At 35.6% G+C, this 26,040-nt stretch overlaps 2 protein-coding genes across 7 annotated transcripts in view; one reads left to right on the top strand and one right to left on the bottom strand.

The window, feature by feature from the left end:
- LOC126859139 (hormone receptor 4-like) overlaps positions 1-26,040 on the top strand; it is a 165,571-nt gene that overhangs the window by 13,896 nt on the left and 125,635 nt on the right. The gene's annotated exons all lie outside the window — the stretch shown is intronic.
- The window catches only part of LOC126859169 (uncharacterized), a 131,658-nt gene continuing 114,329 nt past the window's right edge, over positions 8,712-26,040 (bottom strand). The window contains exon 3 of the mRNA XM_050610207.1: positions 8,712-9,452. Coding sequence (XP_050466164.1) covers positions 9,168-9,452 — 285 coding nt within the window. The 3' untranslated portion in view covers positions 8,712-9,167. The remainder of the gene's footprint in view (positions 9,453-26,040) is intronic.

The following is a 26,040-nucleotide window of genomic DNA, read 5'->3' as shown; positions in this document are numbered from 1 at the left end:
TAAATTAAAAATAATATAAAGTAATATAAAATGTTTTATTATGTTAAAAATATATGTTGGTACACATATTTATTAGCAATTTATTGCATCAAATATGTATAACTATATAATTTTATCTTTCATTTATTTTGGGTTTTTATTTTACGGAGAAAAGGAGCAGAGTGTTTTTTCTTTTCCATGATGCATTAACTTAGATCTATTCGAAGAAGCAGTTTACCAGTTTTAAAGATATTCCGATGCTTGTCCTCTTTTGCTTTCATGAAATCACATAAAAAAAAGAAAAAGAAAATATAAACGACTCTAATATAATAAAGAAAATTATTTTTAGCATCAAATTATGCATTGTATCTGGAATTTTAAATGAAAAGGTTATTTCTCACATCTAGATATTTATCAATTCACAATTTATATAAAAAAACGCATATGTGTGTATACATATATTTAATATTAAAACAATCTATAAAAAGTTTTTTCTACTGTTTAATTTAAAAAAATATGTCTATATTAATAATTTATAATATATGTATATAAATAATAGTAATAATTAATTAAATAATGTTACATTTAAAAATTTAAATAATGTTATTGATTAATCAACATATTGTATAATTGTGATGGAATAATTTAGGCAACTGGCCTTAGGCATCCTTCCGCTCGCCAGCCTTCTCTAAGGAAATAGTCGAATTAGAAGCGGCTGCTTCCTCTCTTGCGCGCGTCTCGTGCTTTCCTTCGTGAGTCACGAGAGACGGAAAGGGAAACCCCGGAAGCGCGCAGCATGGCGGTCTAGACGCACTCACCATGCGCCGGCTGGGAATAGCCGCTAGAGAGCTAGCGGTATCGTGAGTACAAGTTAGCGGGTCTCTCTCGGCTCATCTAGGTTACGCGACTCGTCCGACCGATCCGATGCGCCGACCGTCGCGGGACCGAACCGGATCGGACCCGCGTCATTCCCAGGGCCCGCGTCGGGCTGGACGGACTTCATCATTCCGAGATGACCATGGTGGTGGTGGTAACCACTAGGCGGTTATGGCGCTTGGCGGACTTTCACCTCTTTTGAGCGAGTCGAGAGTGCAATCGCTCTCACTTGCGTTTGATGCGCATTCACGCGCGGTCGCGATTGCAACGGCTCGGAGGAAAGATATTAGTTTTGGTACAATTTTTTTAAACCTGTTAATAATAAATATTTTTAGATATCATTGTTTCCATATCAAAAGCATCATTATGATAATTTATTAAAATTATTATAATAATATTATTTATATGTTATAATAATTATGATAAAGTTATTGTAATTGTTATATTTAAAATAACATATCATCCAAGAAATTTTATCAGTATAGGAAAATATTAATAATAATACAGTACATATTTTCAAAAATACTTTAAACAGAAAGAGAGAAAGAGTATAATTCTAATAGATTATATTTTAGTAATTTATATAAATTTGTTTTTTTTTTATGTTATATAAATTATTTTATTTTCTAGATTATATTTTTATATGTAATTTAAAATATTTTTTTTTTAAGAGAATTTGTTGTTAAAAAGATCACTTCACCTATGCGCAAATATAAGTACCTCCCTTTTCATCTAATAATATCTTACATTTATCTACTGTTTAAACGATGAATCTTAATTCTAAAATTGCAGAAAAAAATAACAGAAAAAATTCATTGTATTCTGAATAAGTGTCCTCGTATTAGAAACACACATACCTTAGCCTTTAATAAAGCCTTTAATAGCCTTTAATAAAAGTGAAAACATTCTCCGACACGATTACGCGCGTGTTCGCCACCAATAAAAATTACATCTTCAAGCCACTCTTACTTTCTAAATGCCAATTTCGACCTATCACTCCGGCGGCAGCGCATCCTCGTAAGATCCGAAAGCGCACCGTAAATCACTTGTGTTGTCGGTAAAGTGCTGCAGATTTTTCTCTTCCGCGTCATCTTTATCGTCATTCATTTAAATAGATTCTTCGCATTCGCTTATTTGGACGATTTTATCATCATTGACGATTATTCATACCAGCCGGTACTTTGATCATATTTCCTGGGTAATATATTTCGCGTTGCTCGAAAGCGCGTTGACTTATGTAGCCAAGATGAGCTGGATGACTTTTTGCATCCTGGGCATTACCTAATATTTCCGTGATGCGTAACTATGTACGACAATGTGTGTACAATTCAATGAATATTTTTTTTTCCTTTCGATGAAACTAGATGTAATGTCTGCACGTTGATTTATCATTTTACTTACATCGAAGCATTGAAAATATTATAATATGTAATTATTATACGTAAATAATATATGTATGTATTTTTATAAATTCTTTAATAAAATTCTTATTTTTATTGTCAAATTAATCATAAATTGACATCAAAATTTTATTTATAACTAAACTTTTCAATCTTTTAGAGAAACATATATCGAGAAATCATTACTGTATAGTCTACAATAAAATCCATCGTTATCAAAGGTTTCTCATTAAAGAGAGCTTGTATAAAACAGGGATAAATATTCAATATAAAAGAATCGCGCAATAAACATACCGAGTTGAAAAGCAGTGGAAGTTCGTGAAAAATCACGGAAGCGAACGAGATCGGAAGACAGTTTTTATCTAAGAGAAACAATACTAGAGTGACATAAAGAAATCGCTGGCAATGAAAAAGAAAGTAATGGTAAAACATTGTATTCATTGATGCATATCCGAATCGCGCGCTTTTATGACGGACTTTAGTCTGCATTTTCTCTTCAGAAACGATTTGTCCTTCACCTCGCGGGTATCGCAAGTATTCGACAAAAGGATCGCGCGATCTTCCCGCGATGACCAGGAATCATTCACATGTAGACGTCGCGTTTTACGGTCAATTCGAAGAGAAAGTTCTCCTCGGGAAGATGTACGTGAGTTGCGCAAGCGCCCGCAAATTGTATATTTTTAAGGACTCCTAATTGATATTCGTGAAACGATCTGCGAGAAAGGATGGCCTTTCAGATAATGCTGTTCAAAAAGGATTTCTCTCTCTTCTCCTTATACTCAAAATGGATCTGCATATGTGATATTCAGTTTGATTTTCTCGACAAATTATAAGCATTTATTATTAATTAATAAATTTTTTTTTGCTCGATAAATATGCCAATAATTATGATGTATAAATTGTATCTCCTTTTTGAAAGAAACATGATATTTCTCGAAACAAAATCAATTCTGCTAAAATTTTTTTTTTACGCTGGAAAACTTAGAAAATTAAAAGTACATGTAACAATAATATTGGGATTCAACTTTCTACAAATTACCGGCTCCTGATAATTATATAAACTATTTTTCCTACATATCTTATTTTTCGTCAATACTGCTAGTAAACTGCGGCGCAATCATTCACGGAAGAGTGCGGTTTTATCAGCCGTGACATTAATCACGCGATTGGTGTGATAAACGCACGTTGAGATCGTAGTCTGGTCTTTATCGATGATTTCAATCAGCAGTGCGGCGTTTGAGATCGGTTGCGTATAATTGACAGACTTGGCTGGATCCGCGGTAATTCCGCGTGTTATGAAAACGGCACACATTTATCGGAACAATGCTCGTGTCGGTTTTTACGAGGTATTAAAATTAACTGGGTTACAGGTGCGATAGTGCGCGACCAATAAGTCCTCGCGTTTCTACTTCTTCGCTTTCTTTATTCCCGCACGCATGATAAATCGATTTGCATGTCGGTTTGCAATCGGTTCGCATGGTACAATGATATCTGGAAGCCAGTTTATTATCGATAAACGCAATTTTCAAATTTATACGTGTATATATTCAATATCTGAAATAAACAAAACATCATAGAGGCAATTTAAATTTAAAATTATTTCTTAAATAAATAGATATAATTAAAAAGATTTTTTTATATGTATATATAATATTTCATATTTGAAATAAAATTTAATATTTTAGATATTTGGATAAATAAACTAATATCTTATTCTTGAGATTAAAATCTTAAAAATTTAGAAGCGCGAATTTAAAAAATATAATTTGGTTCTTTAATCGCAGGATCTTAATTCGACCATATTTGTTACTCATGATAATTTTGTGTGCGTGGCTGTGGGCATTTTACTTAATAAAATAATCGGTCAAAGAAAATCTGTCATTAAGGTCGACTAATTTAGAACATCTTGACAAGACAAAGCGACATGGTATAGATCCGTGCAATGTCCGATGCAGTGCTCATTCTTTTCCCATGATCAGCGTGTTGCGCTCGTGGCAAGATGCCAGCCGATCGTGGAATACATTATCGCTCGTAATATCGCGGAAAAATCCGCGTTCGACTCGGGATGACTCTCATTTCACTTTTCGTGCTTCGAGAAGATGAAGTACTCTGTCTTCGCTGGTTTACAGACACCGTGGCGCGTTACACAACCTCGTCGTTTTCCGTTCTCGTGGCTGGCCGGTCGACAGTAGGTTAAACGGGATCCATTCCTAGTCAATCTTATGATCCCGGGCCTAGATGCACGCCACCGCTATCATCCGTCTCGGTTAGGTTGGGCTAGATCACGTATTACGCCGCTGCTGCAACAGACTTTCTCCCCGAGGACGATGCACCCGGTGCCTCCCCTCCTCCCATCTCGCGTCTCTCACTCTCTCTCTCTCTCTCTCTCTCTCTCTCTCTCTCCCTCCCCCTCTCTTTCTCGTTCACTCTCGTCCTGCATCCGCTGTAGTCCGGCACCGCGAATCTATCGTCGGAATTGCGAATCGGAAAGCGGGGCGCGGGGAGTGGTTGGTCGGTCGGTCGATTGCAGAAAATACCGGAGGTCGCGATACGGATAGACTGTGCCGAATTTATGTCCCGGTTCACGTGCGTCTTCAATGTCGATTATGACTTATCGAGATACGATAATCTCGAGATTGAAATATTAATCTCATCCGGAAGAACAAATTCATGTAAATATTCAAAGAAGAAAATCCTAATGATATAAAAAAGAAGAATCCTCAAGATAATTGTAAAAAATTGAATTTTTGTTCTTGAATATGTGCATATTCTATTGTCGCACAAATTATCCATGATTTATACTTCACTCTTCGCTACTAATTAAATCAGGCATCGGCAACATAAAGGAGAAATCTTGAAAGAGAGAAGAATTGAAGATTACTAAGAAAATTCCAAGACTCCAATTATTATTGAAAAACAGTGAATAATCATTGATATAATCTCAATTATATGTATAATAAATCAATGAATCTTAATGAAAGAATTAAGTAATGATAGTGGTTGTTTCAAATATTTAAAAATGCATCTTATATATAAATATATATTATAATGTAATATAATATAAGAAAAATTTTTAATATATTTTATTAAAGAAATATGTATAAGAATCTTGTTCAATTTTCGTTTGTTATCTCTTAAGAACAAAAAAAAATAAATGTATATAATTTTAAATTTTTAAATATTACTGTAATTATACTACCTTAATTACCTTATAAATATATATATAATTATTACCAATTTTTTTAGTAAAAACTTATTGCTATAATCAGTGGAATAGACGAAATGGAATAAAACGGAAAGACAAAATAATCTATATATTTTTATAGAAAATTATTTATGAAATTTTCCCTGATTCAATTTAGGAGACTAAAAGAAAAGAATATGATCGAAAAATTTAAAGATTTAATACGTAGATACGAAAAAATAATTTTATAGGATTAAAATAAAAATTAAAATCTCATCAAACATATGATCTCCAGTTGTTCGATCTAATATAGTCGTGCGAATTGTTTTGCTCGTTTAGTGGTCAATGTCTTCCAAGGAATGAATCGCAGATGTCGGGAGTTTTACCGGCGTGGGATGTGCGGGATTTTTTTTTTCTCGCTTATTTATCTTTCTCGCTCTTCGGTGATTCTTCCTTTTTTTTCGCATTCTCTCCTCAGCCCCATGAAACTAATTTAGCCTCGACGATTGCGCGCGAAAAAAGCAGTCGCGACAAATCTTTAGACTCGCATGTCGGATCGTTGCCATGTTCGCGTTCACGTTCGCGTAAACCGCCAAATTTAATGTCAGCGTGTATCGAATTTTAATCAAGCTCGCATGGACGCTTTCGAATTTTCGCATCTAGTCATGCCGTTAACTTTGTTAAATGCATCTGGCCGTGATGCGTCTGAAATGTATCGCGTGCACAAGGATTTGGTGCCTTTTATCATTCTGCAAATATATGTATATGATCTGATACGAAGTTCTTCGCCATTCTTTTTTTTTTTGCGAAATATATGCATTTTGCACTGAAATATATTTAATAATCCTTTATCAATAAAATTATAAAGTATAGCTTTCACAATACGAAAAAAATAGACTAATTATCCTAATCATATTATATTTCGTTAGTATTTTTTAACGTACATTTATGATTATGATCATCAAATAAACCTATTTAAAATATAAAAATATGATTAAATTTATTAAAATTTTTCTTATATCGAAAGTGAAAAGAGAAATATTTAACGATATTAAAGCGTTAGTTACAAACTTTTGATTTTATTATTAATTAAAATAGATATATACGACTATAAATTGTGATCGTAATAATCATGCATACATTTCTTTAATAATCTCCAAACGCAATTACATTTACATAATTATTTTAACATTGTCATTGCGACACTTTAATAGCTTAACACGTAATCTGCACACATAAAATATTAATTACTAATTATATTTGCAGCAATTTCACGGAATTATGTAACGTCTCAGGTCATCGACATCAAGGCACTTTCTGTTGGAAAGAGTTATCTCGGGTGTACTGATAAATGTTCTTTAATACGACATTATACCATTTCATTCGAGTTTACTTTCTTATTTACTTTATTATTGTCAATTTTAAAATAAATTTTACTAAATAATCGTATAATGAAAAAGTTCCTATATTATTATATCCATAACGGATTTGGCCTAATGTAAAAGCCGAACATATATAATTAGTAAAAATTCAAATTAATAAATAAATTTTACTTTTTGTCAATCACTCACAATCGATCTTGAATAAATGCTTTATATTAAATAGTTAATTTATTATTACTTATATTTTTTTTAGCATTCAGGTCTTCATTAATCCTTGTGTTGATTAAAAATATAATGTCGCGACTACTGAAAAGGAAGAGGAAATGTTTGCTCGCCTAGTTTATATAATGAACAACTGGTTGGCATGTTACATTCGAAGCTCTAGTATAAAAGGAAAGTTCGATAGCTCGCGAATCACGCGTGCGGTGTTTTCCATAACCATGGCTATGTAATCATCACTACGGACGACATGCACCAACGGAAAGGATCGTTATGTAGTCCTCGAAGGAAGTGCATCGTACACGCGAAGGATTTCCTGCTAGATGAACGAGGAGGAGGAAACGCGCGCGCGTTCTCTCTGCTTATATATCCCTTCGCGTATATTCATAATCTCTTTATCTAACTATACACAATAACCGTGTTGACTTGACAGAGCCCCGAGGGTAATAAACTTTATCTCTAGTAAATCAGAGAATTCAAATAATGAAATATATAATTGAGAGGAATATTTTTAATGGATAAAAAATAATGCCATATTATTAATTATTGATAAAAATTATTATTAATTACTGATAAAAATTATTGATAATCAAATTTCTTTCTTAGAAGCTTCTGTCTTTCATATAAACTACATCGAAAAGTATCTAAGAATAAATGCTTAAAATTAATTCTGTTCAAGTAATCTAACGCGTTCATCTAATACATACGTTTATCATCCAGCATTTCTATTACATTGAACATCGAGAAGATGCATTTCTAGCAGGATGCTGTGAATATATTTCACTTCGAAAATTTCACGTTGCATCTCGACCAAGTAACGATCTAACGATTCTCGAATCGACCAGTCTTTTTCTCTCGCGCTACCGATGGCGGTATCCCCTTCTCCCTGCCATTCGTTGGATTGGAGGGAGGCCCGTTACATATCACTCGCATCGGATAAAAATATACCGTGGGAGCGATGACTCGGGCGTAAAAATACATCGAAATGCAACCACGACCGGCGCGTGTATATTTACGCGTGTGTCTCGAACGGCGAACGAACGCTTCGACGAGCGCGCGATGTTCCGGCGCATGTGGGTGGACTGACTAGATAGAGTAAAAGGAACAATGGAGAGAGGAGACAAATTTGAGAATAAGAGAGAAAGAGAAAGAAAGAGATGATCGTAAGCGGACGCGTCGAGTGAATGGAACGTAAGAGAATTTAGGGATAGGAGACGCACTGCGAAAAGAACCGCGAGGACAGCCCCCCGATCGAGAAAAGCGGAAATTTCCATCGGGACATTCGCGTGAGTTCCCTCCTTGAAATGAGTTCCTATGTGCTGAAATATAATATGAGGACTTTCGGAAGGATGTTGGAGAGTCTCTTTAGGTGCACCCTCCTTGGATTTTTAGACCAGTCCTTTTCTCTTTTTCTTTTTCGAGTCTTTGGAAATCGTGTAATTGTATAATCGTTCAAATATATATAAAGTTTTTCTCTTCATATATATATTACGTATATTTTTTATTTTAATAGCACAGAAAATATTCCATATTTATTGCAGAATTTAATGTTGTGTGTTATCTTAAAAAAAAAAAGAGAAATTTAGATTTTTTTATTAAAACTGTTTGGAGTATTATAAAAAAAAAAAAATTCGCAGAAATATTGATGATAGAAAAATAGATAATATTCCAAAATATTAAACATTTTCCTTGATCAATTCTATAAGAATCTATCTAAAATTTGTATATCTAGTGCAAATGCAATTTTTTGCACAAAAAAAATATAATTATTATATCGTTAATTTATTTTTAATATACATAAAATGGTACATAAATTTTATCCTATATATATATAATATGCCACATTTATATCGAGCTCTTTTCTTATGTATAAAAGTTGCTCTATAGTTTCAGAATATATTTTTTATATTGCTTTTTATATAGCTGCCTCGACGGCTATTGCGAAAGTTTGTCAGTTTCTATATAGAATTATTTCTTCTTTCCGAAAAAGAGATGCATTTCGAATGTACGATACAGTGATGCTAGAAGAATTTTTGCGAGAAATTGCACGCGCGCGAGAGGAAGAGCGAACTCGCGGTGGTAAGTACGGTAACCGACCGCGTTCGTTCAGTATTAAAGCTTGCAGGGTCATTGACTGGTGCAGCAGCGGTGGTTACACACCAGCGTCACGTACCAACCGTGGCGTCCACGGATGTGGCCGTCTTTGCGCGTGGGAGTTATTAAAAGCCAAACGAATCCGGCGAGAAAAAACAGTCGCGGTTTTAAAAAAGAAACCGAACGCGTGTTGCCATCGTACGTTCTGTCGGGTGTCACGGACATTTCTTTCTCGCAAACGCGCCTTCTCGTCCAAAGAAGACGAAGGGGAACCCCAGACTTTCCTTCGAAAAGACGCACAGGCCGATACTCTTTCGTCTGAAACAGGATAATTGAGACGTCTTCGCAAAAATTTCTAAGACATCTTGCCGTGATATTTCGACATTTCAAAGACGAGCCGAGACATTTTAGAATCCGTTTTTTATTGATACTAAATATAAAAAATGTATATAATAATTTATAATTATAAAAGTATATTTATAATGTCGGTAAAAAAATTATACATATTATATACATCGTTGATTATTCACGGACAACTTTAATTATAGTTGACAGCTCGATGTAGTATCAAATTGATAATGCGGCAAATGATTTGTGGCGCAGTAACCTAAACCTTGCAAAAGAAGAGGAATTTAATCTCGACCACGCTTTCCTTCCTGTCGGATAACAAGTGCGAGAATTGACGATGAATCTTGCCGTTGTGCGCGGTCAGCTGATTGATAAAAACAAAAGAAAATAGTTCTGTCAACGGCCGCGATGAGGAGATGCTTTGAGCCCTTGCCCGATATTAAATAAAGTATCTTATCAAAGTAAATTCTCAATTGCTGATCATTTTCTTTGATTTTTGATTTTGAAAAATACACAATCTATTTTGCTTTTTAAGTATTTAAGTATATTTATGTGCAGAAATATATGTGATTTCGTGGAACATGCGTTATCAATTAAAAGAGAATGCATTTTTATTGCAACTTGATTATCTAAAAGAGAAAAAATACACAAGTTTTATAAAAAAAAAAAAAGACTAAATACAGTGTATGGAGAAGATTGGTTCAAATTGATTTAAAAATATCATACTTAAAAGATATAACATAGACGATATTTTCGATACAAAACTGTCAAAATGATATTAAATTAAAATAAAATGCGGAATGAAACAGTTAAAACTGTAGTAAAATAAAAAACAAATTAATAGAAGTAAAAGGGATAAAGTTAAAATTAATGAGCAAGTACTTTACAAAGCTCGTGGTCTCAAGCGTAATTAGTACAATATAATGCAATGTAGTTTTTTATTTTTAAAAGCCCAGTTATACGAATGTCGATAGGAGGAGACAGAAATACTTGCAATCGAATAAAGACAAGAAGATAAAAAAAAAACGAATGGAAAAATTACGCATGGAAAATGATTTAACGAAAAATATTATATAAAAATATTAAATCTCTCTCAACATAATTACTGATATACTGAATTATTATCACTTCCTATCATTAAATTAAGTACGGACGTATTTTAATGTCATTATTTTATTTTTTATTACACATTATATTATGCATTTTAAATATCATTTTGTATATGTTCCAATACACATACGCTGCGTTGTCGCGCTTTTCTGCCAAAATCATGGAAACGCAATACTGTTTCTCGTATGCAAATATTTACGAACATAAGTGCGAATAATGGGCACGGTTCTCAGGGCAAGGTGGTTTCGAAGAGCCAAAAGCGTAAACGTAAATGGTGAAAGGAAAGAGATACATCCAACGCGAGACACGTGCGTGTCGTCACCGAATGCACCGCGGTAGTGCGTAAGTACAACAACGCATGCCGCGTACAGAGGCGCGTTGTACGCTCCGTAAGTTGACCTCGGGCAACTTTCATCGCTGCGCCGGAACGCGCTCCGGGATACGCCGTTACCCCGTTCGCTCCGTGCTCGTGCACGCTTGTTGAACGTAATTTATGCACGTTGCGTGCGATCATGGTCTCGCCGAGACTCGCGCGCGCTCGTATGGTCAGGTACACGGCGGGAGGAGGTTGGGTCCAGGGTCGGATCGTGTAGTGACGCTGCGAATTAAAGGAAAAAAATATAATGAAAGATCCGAATTACAATATGTTACCTGATTTTTGTTTTGCATATAGAAGAACGTGGTTATGTTAAGTAAGTACGGGTTAAATGATCATTTATTTGATTGAATAATCTATAATATCGCAAATTTTTTTTATAATCGGCTTAAATCTTTGGATTTCTCTTGTATCATCTAGTTTTCTCGTATGTTATGTATTTATATATCTAATTTCGCGAATTATTATATGATTTCTCTCAAACATATTATCGTACTTGAAAACAATGAAAAGAATAACTTATTGTGAAAGAAAATAATTAATATATATTAAAAAAAATATTTTAATTAAAATATATATTTAATTATATTTAAAATATATTTTCATTAAATATATTTATATAAAAAATATATATTTTTTAGTATGTTATATATACAATGTATATAGATATATTAATTTTATGAAAAAGTTAAGATTAATTTTTTTGACCAGCTTTAGAAGCACAAAATTAAAAATAATTTAAAAAATTATGACCTGTGTTTACTTTTGTGTATTTATGATCATTCCGATTAAAATATGTCAAGATAACTTGGCCGGCCCTGATTAAATCTTACACGAACACCCACGTTTAAATGCACCTTGCCCTTTCACAAGCGCGAGCACGAATGCGTCAACAAGGATTTTTCGCGATTTACAAAATCGTACGAAAACAGTGCGTGCGTCTTTAATGAGAAATTTGACGTTTAATATGTGCGTAGATAACATTTATGACACGTTTCATATAGTTCTTTATATTCGGCAATTTGATGTTCTCCTCAAACAGCATATTTCATTTGTCAAGCAATTATTTGCAACTTCCAGGATTAACACATTAGAATAAAAGTGTTGTATTGTGAATTAAATAAATTTAATAAAAAGATAAAACGTATAAAGCAATGGAGTTATCAAAAATCTAAATTCACGTGAGTTCACGAATTTTATAAAATTAAGACTGGTTTTGGAATATTGCTCATATTTTTCTGCAAAAAATTCTTTTAAAAAATTTGTTAATGTGAAAAAACATATTTGTAAAATACTGCATATATTAATTTAAAAGGCTAGTATAAATTATAGTTACTCCTATGCTCGATTAAATTTTATTAATTTTATTTTAATTTATTTCATACTAAATATTCCTTTCATTATTATAATTATAAAATATAGCAAAGCTGTATATACAAAACAAGATGTAAGTTTGTGTATTTTCTACTTCAATAAATTCATAATATTATTTTTCTACAGAGTCGAGTCGAGATAGCAAGAGAAAGCATCGTATGGTATTTTCGTTGATGTTAATTAAATTGCAGATATAATGAAAGCGAAACGACTCTAATGTATTTAGTATGGCGATTCAAGATATACTCGGTGCAGGAATATATTACATGATAACTAAACATGTTTCTTAGATAGCGAAGGCTACGGTTAAACACGCGAAAAGCAAAGTCGATATCTAGTATAATAATCCTTGGTTCAGATTATTGAACTTTTAACAGAAGCAAGATGTATCCTCGAATGAAATTACAAAGATAAAGTCGTCAAAATACGACAAATTTCCCGTATTTTAACCACCATTAATTATTTTAGGTCAATAATTTTGACTCGCGAGACCAAATAGACATGGCAAACACATAAAACTTCGTGAAACTTCCTTCGAAATATCGATTGTCAATCCTTTTTCATGAAAGTTTCTAAGTAAAAGGTTATAGCTTCGTAAGTAAAGAATTTGCATCGACAATTGCAACATATATCTCGGACGCAGAATATTTTACAAAATTTAATATTAATTTAATATAATATAAATATAATTTATATTATACAATTTATTTACATAATAGATATTTAACATAAATTTATATTAATATTAAATATCTATACAAAATTTGTATACATATAATCTGCATTCTTATTTTTTAATTAAAAGAATTATTTTTAATTCAATTTTTTTATAGAAAATAATTAAGATTTATAAACTATAATAAAAAAGAAACATTTAATGTCATATTAAATGCAGAAAAGTTGTATATCATTAGAAGTTTTCTTCATTAATGGTTTTCCGAACCTGTCGAACTTGCCAAACACGTGATTGATTGATACAAAGTAAAACCAGCGGACGAAGAAATTAACTCGCCAAGAATCGACTCCAATTTAATGCAATTATCAAATGCAGGTAAAATGTCAATAATGAAGTTAAATGCCATTTTACAAAAAGATTTGTGCATTTGATGCGATTATACAATTATATTTGCACAGAATGTTCAATACTACGTAACCAACAATGTTCTGTATACATTTTAATGTAATTTTAATATTATTAGCAAAATAATTTTAGCTTAAGCTTATCGCAACATGTCGCTACAATAAATGAGATAATAAAGATTATTTCCATTAGAAATTATTAATGCTTGTAAGTATGAAATATTATATATATATATTTATAACAATTAATAGAAAATTGATATATGAAAATATTTATATATAGATTGTAATTTCCCTTTTAATAATTTCCCCTTTAATAATTCAGATTTATATTAAAATATATGCGAACAAATATTTTAAATATGATTAGAAACTAAGGATATGGGATTGTAAGATTTCAATTTGAAAAAAACTTCCCTAATTCTATACTTTATCGAAACCCGATTGTATTTCAAAAGAACCATTGTGGAATCTAGATTTATATCGAGAAGCTCAGTATGCGCAAAATAAATATCTTTCGTTTCACGCGATTCTTTTTTTTCTTAGTTTCGTCAAGTTTTGCGATCTCTCTCTCTCTCTCTCTCTCTCTCTCTCTCTCTTTCGCTTCTTATTTTCGAATATATCCGATTTTAGTCGTCGATGTTTTTCTTCTCGCTTCAAAACGTCGCCACGTCGAAGTTCGATGTTTCGCGACGATTCGCGATTCGTGATCCAGCAGCCGCGACGAGGATCATGACTCTCGTGACGCGGAAGTCGAGCTAGCCGAAAAGAAGCGCGGAGCTCGTGCTGGCTCGTTCTTCTGCCTTTTTCACTTCTTCAGCTTCACTTCTTATTCTCTTTGTCGTTCAATCTCTGACGACTTTTTATTTTTTTTTCTCTTTTTCTTCTCAATTTCATTAGAAGTTTTCCTTATATATTAAATATAAAAATATAAAAATTAAAGATATAAAAATCTAAAATAGAGGAGAAAATAAAAAAAATAGAATAGAAGAGACTGGCAGGAAATATTTTTTTATTGGTACGTGTCATGTCTAACTGATTTAAGAAGTAGTCATTTAATTATCCTCTTAATATGCCTCATTTTTTACATATTTTTCTAATTTTTTAGAAAATATATATTATTTTTTTCGCCATTTTCTGCGATAAATCTTCACTTACATTCAGATTATGATCTTTTACAATTTCATGATCTTTTACAAATTCTGATTCACATTTGAAGTTTGGGAATTATACATACGCTATAGACGCGCGAAAATAATTTTCATGGTTTCGCGACGTAAGATATCTATCTTTCAAATCCACATTTGCGTTCCCCCACATCTATTATGCGTTTCGAATGATTTTTTTAACTCGATACAGCGTTCTCTTTTAGGTAAATGCTCGATAAAAAATTTCCATCTTATTTTGTTCTTCCTCGTTCATTACTTGTCACAGCGCGTCAATCTACATGTACACATACTCGCGTGTAGGCAGCCACGTGCGTATCGTGGTATGTATCATGAATAGATGCCGCGTATACTCGCGCACGTATGTATGTACGCACGGAGGAGGCGGGCCCACAAGCTCGTCAACGACGAGCCAGGACGACGTCGTGAAGCAGTAGGTCACTAGTGAAAGTGCCTAGGCGGTGAGATGATTGCAGTTGCACCGCGCCACTGCACACTCGGGCAGTTTGGCGGGGTTTGGCTATACGCTTCCTGGTGCGACTACCGAGACGCGGCACGGCACGGCACGGCACGGCGGCACCGTTTCCTCGCCGAATCTAATGACAGCCTCTGAATGCCCGCAATATTACCCCGGCCGTCGGCTCCGAGGATTCTCTTCCTTAGATACCACCGAGCGTATTCATTACGAACGTATTCATTACGGTCGTTCCTCTCGCTGTAATAGACCGCCTGGCGAATAATTGCACGAGCAGGAAGTTGTTTTCGCGCTGGGCCCTCTTTATTGGCTAATATTCCCTCGAACCTTGCTCTTTCTTTTTCGAGAAAGAAAGAAGGGGGAAAGAGAGAAAGATACATATGATCTGTAATTTGGAATTACAACCTTTACCATAAGAACGATTTGACCGGAGTTTCTTATGAAAGTATACTGAAGTAACGTTGATAAATTTCGCTCATTTTTATACAATACGCTATTGATCATATTTTTAGTGGAATAAAATGTTTGTTTAGTTGCAATTGGCATACAAATACTTTTGCAAATTAAAAGTGATAGACATATAATTCTCTAAAATATTTGTGGTATATATATATATATGACTCATTTCTTTCTTTTTCAATAAATACAAATTAAATAAAATAAAAGAATTGTAATATGTTTTCGCATTATATTATTATAAAGGAATTATTATTATTATCATTATTATTAAAGATTATTTTAAAAGGAAAAATATATAGAATATAATAATTAGAAAAATATATATGACATATTTTTTTACAGAAGCATATTACATATGTATTCTGAAAGTTAATTACTATAATTGGCATTATAGTGGTTGCACAATCGACTTTTACGAACTTTATTCTCTGTAATCCCAGCTACGCCTATATGTTTCCTATCCAGATTAAAATCTATCAATCGCGATGAATAAGAAAATTTAAAAATTATTTACTTTTCATCGTTTCGATCGATTAATTATACAAACTTATTGAATGTGCATATATCCTCAAGTATTTATTATATTAACTTTCAAATTGCAAAATCTAATTCTTTTACATTTATGAATGATACTATTATAATTGCAAAAAATAGAATTCGCTTTAGAAAATTTAACGCTTCTTAGAATATTTTTTGATTTAAAATCTTAGAAAGAATTTGGATCAATTCGCATGTGAAGTATCAATAAAACGCAATGTTCTGCTACTTATCGATACATTTAATGATGTTGCAAATTAATACATAGTACGAAAGACAAAATTGGCGATGATAAAATACCGGCGCACATCGAGACGCGTCGCGTTACGCGAAAATCCGCTTGTAACGAGGAAGAACGTTGCGAGAGTGAGCGTAGAGATTTCACCGGCGCGGCGCGGCGCGGCGCGCGTTTCCTCGTTCCGAGAGCTCGGCTTCATAATTCATCCTCGTCTAAGGCTTCCTAATCCTTGCTCCCACAGGGAACTAGTTCGAAAATAGTTTCGCGTTACACGCCATCCGACAGCGGGCACCGAACGGACGGAGTCTCGGTACGGAGGAAATCGTCTCTTACTTATCCGAGGGCTCCCGCAAATTTGTACGAAACAGTTAAGAATAGAAAGAGTCGTTAAATTTTCCATGAGGGTCCGGCGCATGAAAAATTTTATTGAAAATTGAAACATTCTCGCGTCAAAGGCATCGTTCTCACGCAGCCAATGACGCAGAGTTTTCAAGTTTAAACAATAAAAAAATATACCATAAAGTAAAATAAAATGTGTAAGCAGACAAAGAAAACAAAAATCTAATTGTGTATTACGCTCTCTCATTTTCGATTTATTTAGTACATTTAGTTTTTATATCTTTCTCTTGCTACAAAAAAATTGACAAACAATCCTCTACTCACTCTACTAAACGATTTCCTCGTTTTACAGATTGTAAACTCAAGCGAGCGCCCGATTGTATGGTACGCTATTGTAATATCGATAATGTATTTTCAAAGCGTAGTTATCTAACAAGAATCGAAAGAATCGAGTAAACACGATACAGGAATGAAAATTGTAATAGTAATAAAGATAAAATTTGGTTATTGTTTACGTTGACGATTATTAAGTCTTGTTTTATCAATATGGAACAGCGTAATTTATCTTACAGCGTGCTCGTGTTTTCTCGAGAGAGGAAAATTACAATAAGAAAAGTTTGAAAAACAAGAATTTTGTAACAAGAAAATGAAGCCGGAATTGACATAAAAAAATTGGGACGTATGTTTCATATCGCATATAGCATTCGTATTTAAAATTTTAAAATTTCGTAAAAAAGTGAGATATATTAATATGTAAATGAAAAAAAAAGCGACTTATTTTCTCAAACGAGCGTCTCTTTTGATATGACAGTATCTACTACTACATGGCAATGTAGATGTTCATTACGGAAAATTGGAATGCAAGTGAGGTCACATCAAAAGATGCGGACGAAAAATAAGTGAAAGGGAAAAGGAGGAATACTTCGTTCCACCATGTCAGTGGGTTAATGGCGATAAATGAGAACGAAGGAAATAGATCTGTCCTTAGAGAGAGATGTCGTCGGTTGCAACTGATTAAATATGTCTTTCCGTTTTCAATCGCATAATACTGCGATATATCTAGTATTCACGTTTTCTTTTAATCCGCCGATGCTTTAACCGCAATGTTTTTCTCCCTTTTACCACCACGCCTCATCAGCTTTTTTTTCATATTCGTACGTTTGTTGCCCGTAAACACGGGCGAATGAAAGCAGCGAGATACAGATGCAAAAAAGTTCTAATAAATATATTAGAACAAATTTATTTTTCTACTTACGTTAAATATTCTTTGTAAACTATGTTAGAGACAGATTATGTCTCGCGCCATAAAAGCGCATCGCTTTTACACTCGCCTTTACGCAGTTTTTTCGAGCCGTTATAGAGAATTATTGTAATGTGTTTGATCGTTATTTTAAAAATTTAAACATAAAGCAATAAACAAAATAGATTTTTTTTATTTAAAAAATATATTTTTTTAGTAATTTGTATATATAAAGTCTGAGTTTATCTCTCATTGTCATAAAAAAAGCATAAAAAATAAGTTATTAATTAATATGAAAAAAAAAAAAAAATACTCGAATATAGAACTCGAGCAAAGAAAATTAAAATATCGGAATAATGTTTAATCACTTTTTTCTCTCTTTTTGTCCGAGAATAATCAATGCATCTTGGGAAAAAAAAAATAGATAAACGCGGCTCACATCAGGAGCATAGAAAATGCCGCTTCACGGCGATACGCTTTTACAAGTGCGCACAGACATACGTGCATCTATAGGGCATAAAATGATATGACACGTGCGGAGTGTGCACCTTCAGAGTGTCGGTAATCGTACATTTCCTCCGCCCCGCCCACCGACATCGCTCGTAATGTCTGATCAATGTTGCATGAGCAACCAGTCTGCTACGTGTTCGCCGTATCCTTTGGTCCGAGGATCAAGGTGTTCGACCGCGAGCTAGCATCTCTTTCTTGAAACTTTATCAACGAATAATATCGGAAAAGCGCGCGCCTACCTTAAGAGGATCACGATCTGCGATTTGTATACGTGAACGTGCATATTCAGTGAATATATAGGCTTACTCAATCTAAGTTCATATTTCTACTGTCACATAAAATCGTATAATATATATTGTTATAAAAAATTAATTTTTATGTTATTTTACAAGACATTGTAAACATATACATATAACGTTCGACAAAATTTTTTTTTTTTTTTTAAGAAGAATGGTCAAAGATTCTCTTCGTGAGTGAGATTTTATATAACGGCATATATCTCGTACAACTATAAGAAATGATCGTATCATTGTATCGTGCGATATCTTGCATTATTCATTCGAGTAATTGTAAAATTTTCAAATAACGGAAATTATATATACACATCTATTGCGGATAAAATGTGCGTAAGATACATTTTTTATTAGGTCGTAATGTTTTTACGTACAGAGGCTCAATTATACGTAATAGAACGTTTAACGTACAGATATAAAGGCTCAATTGTACATAATTTATATTATTGTCGGATTTTTAAAAAAGCATCTCGCGTGCAACAGTGCAACATAAGATAATAGCTCGCCAATCTTGAGAAACGTGTCGGTGATTCTTGAGTGAATCACCAGACGATTGGCAACGTGTCAAAAGTTTATATAATGAGGAATAAAAATAAATGCATGGTAAACGCAAAATAGTGTGTACGCGTGTACGTGCGTGTGAATATCTGGATGCGGAAGCACATGTGCACATCGGAATTAGCGCATCGATCTCAAAGAACCCTTATTATAGACGTGCGCGTTCTCGAAATAAGTCTCGCAGTCTAATAGCGAGAAAGAGAGAGATAGATAGCTAGATAGATAGATGAGAGAAGCAGAAAGACAGGAAGAGGAAGGTAAAGAAAGACTTCTCTCGCGGTCGGTCGAGCTTCGAGTTTTGACGTTAAGGAAATCGCTCGGGGAGTAAGAAGCCCGCCGCTGTGCAGCCGGCGGTGCATCGTAAAGCGAAGCCGAGGGATAGTTGAGAAAGAGCGACAATCAGAGAGAAAGAGAAAGAGAGAGAGAGAGAGAGAGAGAGAGAGAGAAAAGAAGAAAGGAGAGTGGCGAAAAGAGGGGAAGGGGAGGGGGGGAGAGGGAGCGCGCATCGTGCTATCCCTCTTCCTCATCTCCCGTGTTGGATGTTTGTTCATTTTTTTTCCACTCCGCGCTTGTGTGCCCTCCACCGCCCTCTGCTCTGCCGTCCCCCCTCCTCTTTCCCGACCATGGAACATGCTCCCCTCCTCTTGCTCTCCCGTCAATCCTCCCGCCCTTCCGCTCCTTCCTTGGGCCGGAGTAAGGACGGGCATTGACCTCCACGCGGTGTATGGAGCGCTGCACCGAAATACATCGTTGTTGCTCGCACATGCGTCTCTCTCCTTCTATCCTGAATCTCTCTCTGTCTCTCTCTCTCTAACTTTCTTTCTCGGCTTCGACTCTCCTTCCGCCCGAGAGAGCGTCCTCGTCTCGCTCTCCTCATCTCCGGGGCGCATGGAAAAACCGCACGAAGGGCGTGAACGCGCCGAAAAGGAGTCTCTCGTAATATAGCGCAGCCGTTCCCTCCGACCGAGAAGATTGGAGTGCTCGTATTCCGTTGATGACTCTCTTCTTTTTCTTCCTTTAAGGTCACACTCATTGGAATCATATGCGCATGTCACACGGTCAATCTTCTCGCAGTGTGATTAATCAACACTTAATAAATGTGTTTGTGTGTTTGTTTTGTCCGCCAAAGTATAAAAATCTGTGTTTACTCAATCGCGCTTTTTATATTTCCTTTATTTTTCCTTCCTTATTCTTTCAAAATCTGAATATATGTTTTTCTATTTTAAGTTTAAATGCAACAGATGCAAGAAATTACATCTAATCCGCGACGTCGACGGTAATAACGATGACGAGAAAATACGCGCATATCGTTATAGTAATCAATTCACTCGGATCAGGAAACGAAAATCGTGGCTCGAATCATTTATGGGTGCATCACGAGTCCGTCCCGTAAACGATGATTTATGATAATTGCAAGAAATTTACTGCCGATGTTTCGCGATACAAAGTTGAAATCAGACGGCTACTGAACTCGTCAAGGTACATCCCAAGGGCTTCGTTCAGGAAGTAATCTTTAAGAGATATTATGCGAAACCGGTTTCACACAAAATAATTCGTAACACTTTTGCAGCAAATATAAGCGACTCGTATTTGTATCTCCTCGGAAATCATAAATCAGCATTTATTAATATAGAGATAGCAGTTTTATTTTTTACGTAATCCGTATATTCATACATAAACAAGAATTAAATAAACAATAAACAATGACATTATTTATATGCGAGTATTGTAATTGCCAAAAAATATACACGATATCCATGTATATATATATATGTATTTAAAATATTAATGTAACATCAATTCATAATTTGTCATATTTGGTGTGGCATTATATCGACATTATTTTAAATGTTGCTCAAATATTTGCGTGAAATTGTTACATTTAAAACAATATTCGTTAAAAAAAGTTACACGTAAGGATTCATTTTATCAATAGCGTCAACAATGCTTATGTATAGAATAGTTTTCATTCTCGCAGAAATTCTGCTCTTATGCCGACTCTGCACAAGAGCATCGTTAACTCGTCGCGAATTCACACTCGAATCGGCGACCTACGCCAACAGAGTCTCGCGCGCGAGGTGCAGCGACTACGATGACGACGACAACGACGACGACGACGACGACGACGACGACGACTGACGATAAATTCGCCAGGGCAAGAGCGAGGAGAGAGAAAGGGAGAGAGAAGAACGCTCGTTAAGCCGCACGTATCGGTCGCACGTATCGCGAAATAAAAAATTTAACCGTCCAGTCCGTTGTCCAGAGAGGCTTGTCGAAATTGCGTTGCGAGACCGACCGGCGGAGTGCCGGTCGAAGAGCGGGCGCGGGGACCACAAAGGGGAGACGAGAGATGGGGAGGAAGGGAGGAGGGTGGGGCGGTGAACGCGCGACACAATCGCTGCATTATGGGCGCCGCGGCTGCCAAAAGGCTGGCCGGGTTCAACGACCTTCCGATGCACTCCGAAACTCCTTTCCTTCCGCTCCTTCGCTCTTCCCTCTCTGCCACTCTGGTGGCTGCCGATCGATAAAGCCTGACCGTGAAAACGCGACGAATGTGCACGCGGCGACGTCCAGTCGATTTTCAGGGCCCCCCTCCCTGGCCCTATTCTATCTGTCTCTCTCTCTCTCTCTCTCTCTCTCTCTCTCTCTCTCTCCCTCCCTCCCTCTCTCTTCGGTTTCTCCATACCGTCCTGCGCCACTTGAACCGACAATGGTGATCCTCGTCCTGCGCATGGGTCCACCGGGTCCCTTTCTCTGTCCTAGCACGGGATTTTGCCCCCTCTCGCGCTGCAACGTGCGCGCACGTGCGCTCTGAGCACTCTCCGGAAGCGAGAGAACGACGATTCGTGCATCCCCGCTGCACCTCGTAAATCTTCGGGCCCCGAAGACGTAATACAACATCGCGCGATGACGCGACGTCGGTCACGGGACACGCCGAAATCTCATTTCGTCGCAGACAAACAGGTACTCGTTTTTCGATGAGAATCTTTACCAATGTATGGAGACATGAGATCGTGACAATGATCCCAGAAGGTAAAAATGTATGGACCAAAGCGAACGGAAAGCGAGAATCAGACAAGAGAGAAAGAGAGAGAGAGAGAGAGAGGGGGGGGGGAGAGGGCGAGAGAGAGAGAGAGAGAGACAGACAGACAGGGCAGGTCGAGGACCTGAATGATTATGAGATGGGCGGGTAGTATGTTCTGATGGCGTCTTGATGGACCGATAGACACACTGCATCTGATATATACGCTGCATCATCGACAGGTATAATAGTTAATAGTAGATGCATAGTGAATAAACAATTCGGGAAAATTAAAAAAATAATTATTCAGTTTTTTTTTTAAGTGAAAATATCGTTACATATCCCATTCAAATGATAAATAAGATTAAAAGTTTTTTAATATCCCGTTGACTTTAATAGTAGAAGAAAATCGGAGATAATTAGTGAATAAATAATCGCTTTGATTTTCAGTTCCTTTTTACACTCCTTTTACTATGCTATATAGAAACAATTCAGTAATGAAATATGATAAATAATAAATCTGAAGAAAATATAAATTTGATACACAACAGATTTGCATGTATAATATTCGCTACTTTTGGCAAAATTATCAAAATGAGATGATTTCTCTTTCTCTCTCTCTCTCTCATTTTATACAAAATTTTTCTTATAATTTCATACAATTTATATATAAAAAATAATTTAGTATGCTCGCACAGAGATAGAATTTCAAAATTAAAGTAACAAATTACTTAATAGTTTGGAAGATTAACGCGAATTACACTGTACTCTAAAGGATAATTGATTTATACGGTTTGAGCGATATGTGTCAGTCGGCTCGCATACATGACGGTTCGCGTAGAACATTTGATTATTTTCGGAGTAATATGAGGATCTTAAGTAAAGCAAATGTTTCCAGACGTTGCGTTTCGAGTCCAATGCCTCCGACAGCGCACTTTATTGATCTCGATAACGCATATACAATGGCTCAAAGTATACGCACGTGCGTTTTGTCGGCTGATATGGCGATAGAGGGAATGCATAGAATGAGTGAAAACACGTCGCTTTCAATACAAAAGTACGAGGCAGTTTTATGTGCGACAGGTGGCACGTGAAATTATGTATGAATGGAAATGCAAGACTTTTTTTGGCAATCACGCAACAGAACCGTGCTGAAAGCCACGCTCGTCGGTTTATAAAATATTAAACGTCTACTATTAAATATATAGATCAGATAAAAAATTGTACTAGATTGCGATATTGTACTAGATTGACTCAATATTTTTTTTGTTCCTTAATTTAAAAGAAAAGTTTTCGGTTAATTTAACGTTATTTTCATTCTTTTATATTAGCGGATATATTGAAAAAAAACACGCGTGTTTTTATAACTGTGCGATTATATTATGTAATTTTTTACGATCAAGAGATGATTAATATAATGCGGTAATAACTATGTATGACACAATGATACTTTCCATTGATCAAATTAATATTCATTATTTTTCATCAATTTTATAAAGATCTTTTTCGACTGTTAATTTCAATGTCGCAAAATATGGTAGTGTGTCATATTTATCCCATAATTATAAATATTTAAACAAATTTCATATAATTTTTACAATCTGAATGTAACTTTTCTTATTTTTTTTCATTGTTTAATTCTTAATGTGCTTCTACCTCAAATCATTGAGAAATACGGAATATTTTCATCCCTCTAGCGACAAAACCAGATTAACGCTTTCTCTTCACCCTCGATTTTATTCTTATGCTCCTTCTTCCTCGTTAGATCCGCACAATACGAATAACGCCAAACAATCGCTCAGTTGTACTGATTGCTCTTGATGCACGGTGCTTGCCGCTTTAAGCCTCTGCGGGAACGACGCGCGACGGGGGAGAAGAGAAAACGAGTAGCCTTCCGCGGGGTAGAGAAACTGCGCCTCTATTTTTCTCGACACCCGCTGATAAACAAAAATAAGAGCCGACGCCATAGAGTATCGCCTATTTAGTTCCTTTCCGCTAAAATGATCGTCAATTTCGCTCTCGTTTGTCCACGATCCTCGAAATATGCGTGACGTATAATATCCTATTGTTGCACCTGAAACGCAATCTCGATCGATTCAGCATGCAGCACGCAGAACCATCTTGAATACCGATGGGCCGGATCGAAGAGACTCGACAGGGCACGACAAGGACATCATCATCGTCGTCATCATCGTCATCGTTGTCGTCGTCGTCCTTGTCGGTCGTCACGTGCATCTTACGGCATGCAGACACGTGGTAACGTATTATTCCGATGTGCCACATCTCGTTTAGAATTCGTTAAGAATATTGTTTTAGCCAGTCTGTCGGTATCTCCATGCGCTAGTCTATGCGATATAGTCTAGGATAGGTTTACCAGCGCGTGGAGGAGACGAGAAAAGGGAGGTGTTGAAGGAAGGAAAGAGAGCGAGAGAGAAAAAGAAAGAGAGAGAGAGAGGGATTCAGCTCCATCTGTCGGAGATGCATAGTTGTATTGGCACTCCGTGTGCGTGTGTTTGTGTGTATTCACAGCATAGACAGGTCGTTGACCTCACAACGCGCAGCACTCTGTACACGTATTCCAAACTACACAAAACACACGACGCTGACGCTTTACAGGCCGTTTCGAATTTAATCTGACGAGTCCGCGCGGGGGGTGCAATCAACTACCGATGAAGAAACAATGACAGCAAGCTGACTGCTTTCGCGAGAGGATAGAGAAAAAAAAAGAATTTAAGACGTAGTAACGGGCGGCGACAACGGGGGCGAGAATGTTGAGATAGAGAGAGAGAGAGAGAGAGAGAGAGAGAGAGAGAGAGAGAGAGAGAGAGAGAGTGAGAGAAAGAGAGAGAAAGACAGAGAGAGCGAGACGATCGATCGGTTACAAAGCGAGCGTTAGATAGCGGGATTGGCCCTTGAGAAGAAGGAACGGTTCTCCTTGGCTGCTTCTGGTGCGACCTCGTAGTACTGATCGTGACATTTCTTTTTTTCATGTGGGAGTTACGTAATGTCTGTTCTTGCCCTAGCCCGTATCTAGATTCGGAATTGCGAGCTCATAAAGCCCTGACCGCCGAATTTTTGAGGGTCGCGATCGATAATTTTTTCAACCGAGCGAATCAATTTCTCTCGATATATACTTTATAAAATGTTATAATAAATGATAACAAGTTCTTTTATTGTTTTTCAATTAAATCGCGTCTCTTCCTTTAAAATGCAATTTAATAATATACAAAAACTTACTTTTAAAGATGCTTTAGAATTTTAATTTCAAGTTTAAACGCTAAGTTACTTGATGTTGAGTATTAAAAAGTTATTATTAAATATATCGACGACATCAAAATTATCAATCTCACAAATTTCATGTATAAAAGTGTAATCTAGACAGGGACAAGCAACAGGGTTAAGTAATCATGATTGTAAAATATCGCGACATAATGCAGTTTAAATTGAAATTCCATCCATGCTATTAGATATTAAATACAGTCGTGATGAACGGAAATTATGATTTCTTATATGATTCCGGAGAAGGCAGGTACGACGTATAAGGCAATTGCTGTACTATAATCGAACACATTGGCTATCTCCCTGATAACGACAAACAACGGATCATCAGCAGTGCAACATATAGCGCAGAATACTAATGCATAAGTACTTTCTATAATTAAATCAAAATATCTGCATACTCGCATGTATAAAACGGCGTTGTTTTTAATCTTATATTTATAATAAATAAAATATTTGAATCACAGCAAAACGTTCTCGAGAATATTTCGACGTGTGTTCG

The sequence above is a fragment of the Cataglyphis hispanica genome, chromosome 2 (genome assembly GCF_021464435.1).
Source record: "Cataglyphis hispanica isolate Lineage 1 chromosome 2, ULB_Chis1_1.0, whole genome shotgun sequence".
NCBI lineage: Eukaryota > Metazoa > Arthropoda > Insecta > Hymenoptera > Formicidae > Cataglyphis > Cataglyphis hispanica.
Note: the sequence above shows the minus strand (reverse complement) of the source record. Positions and strands in the feature narration are given on the sequence as shown.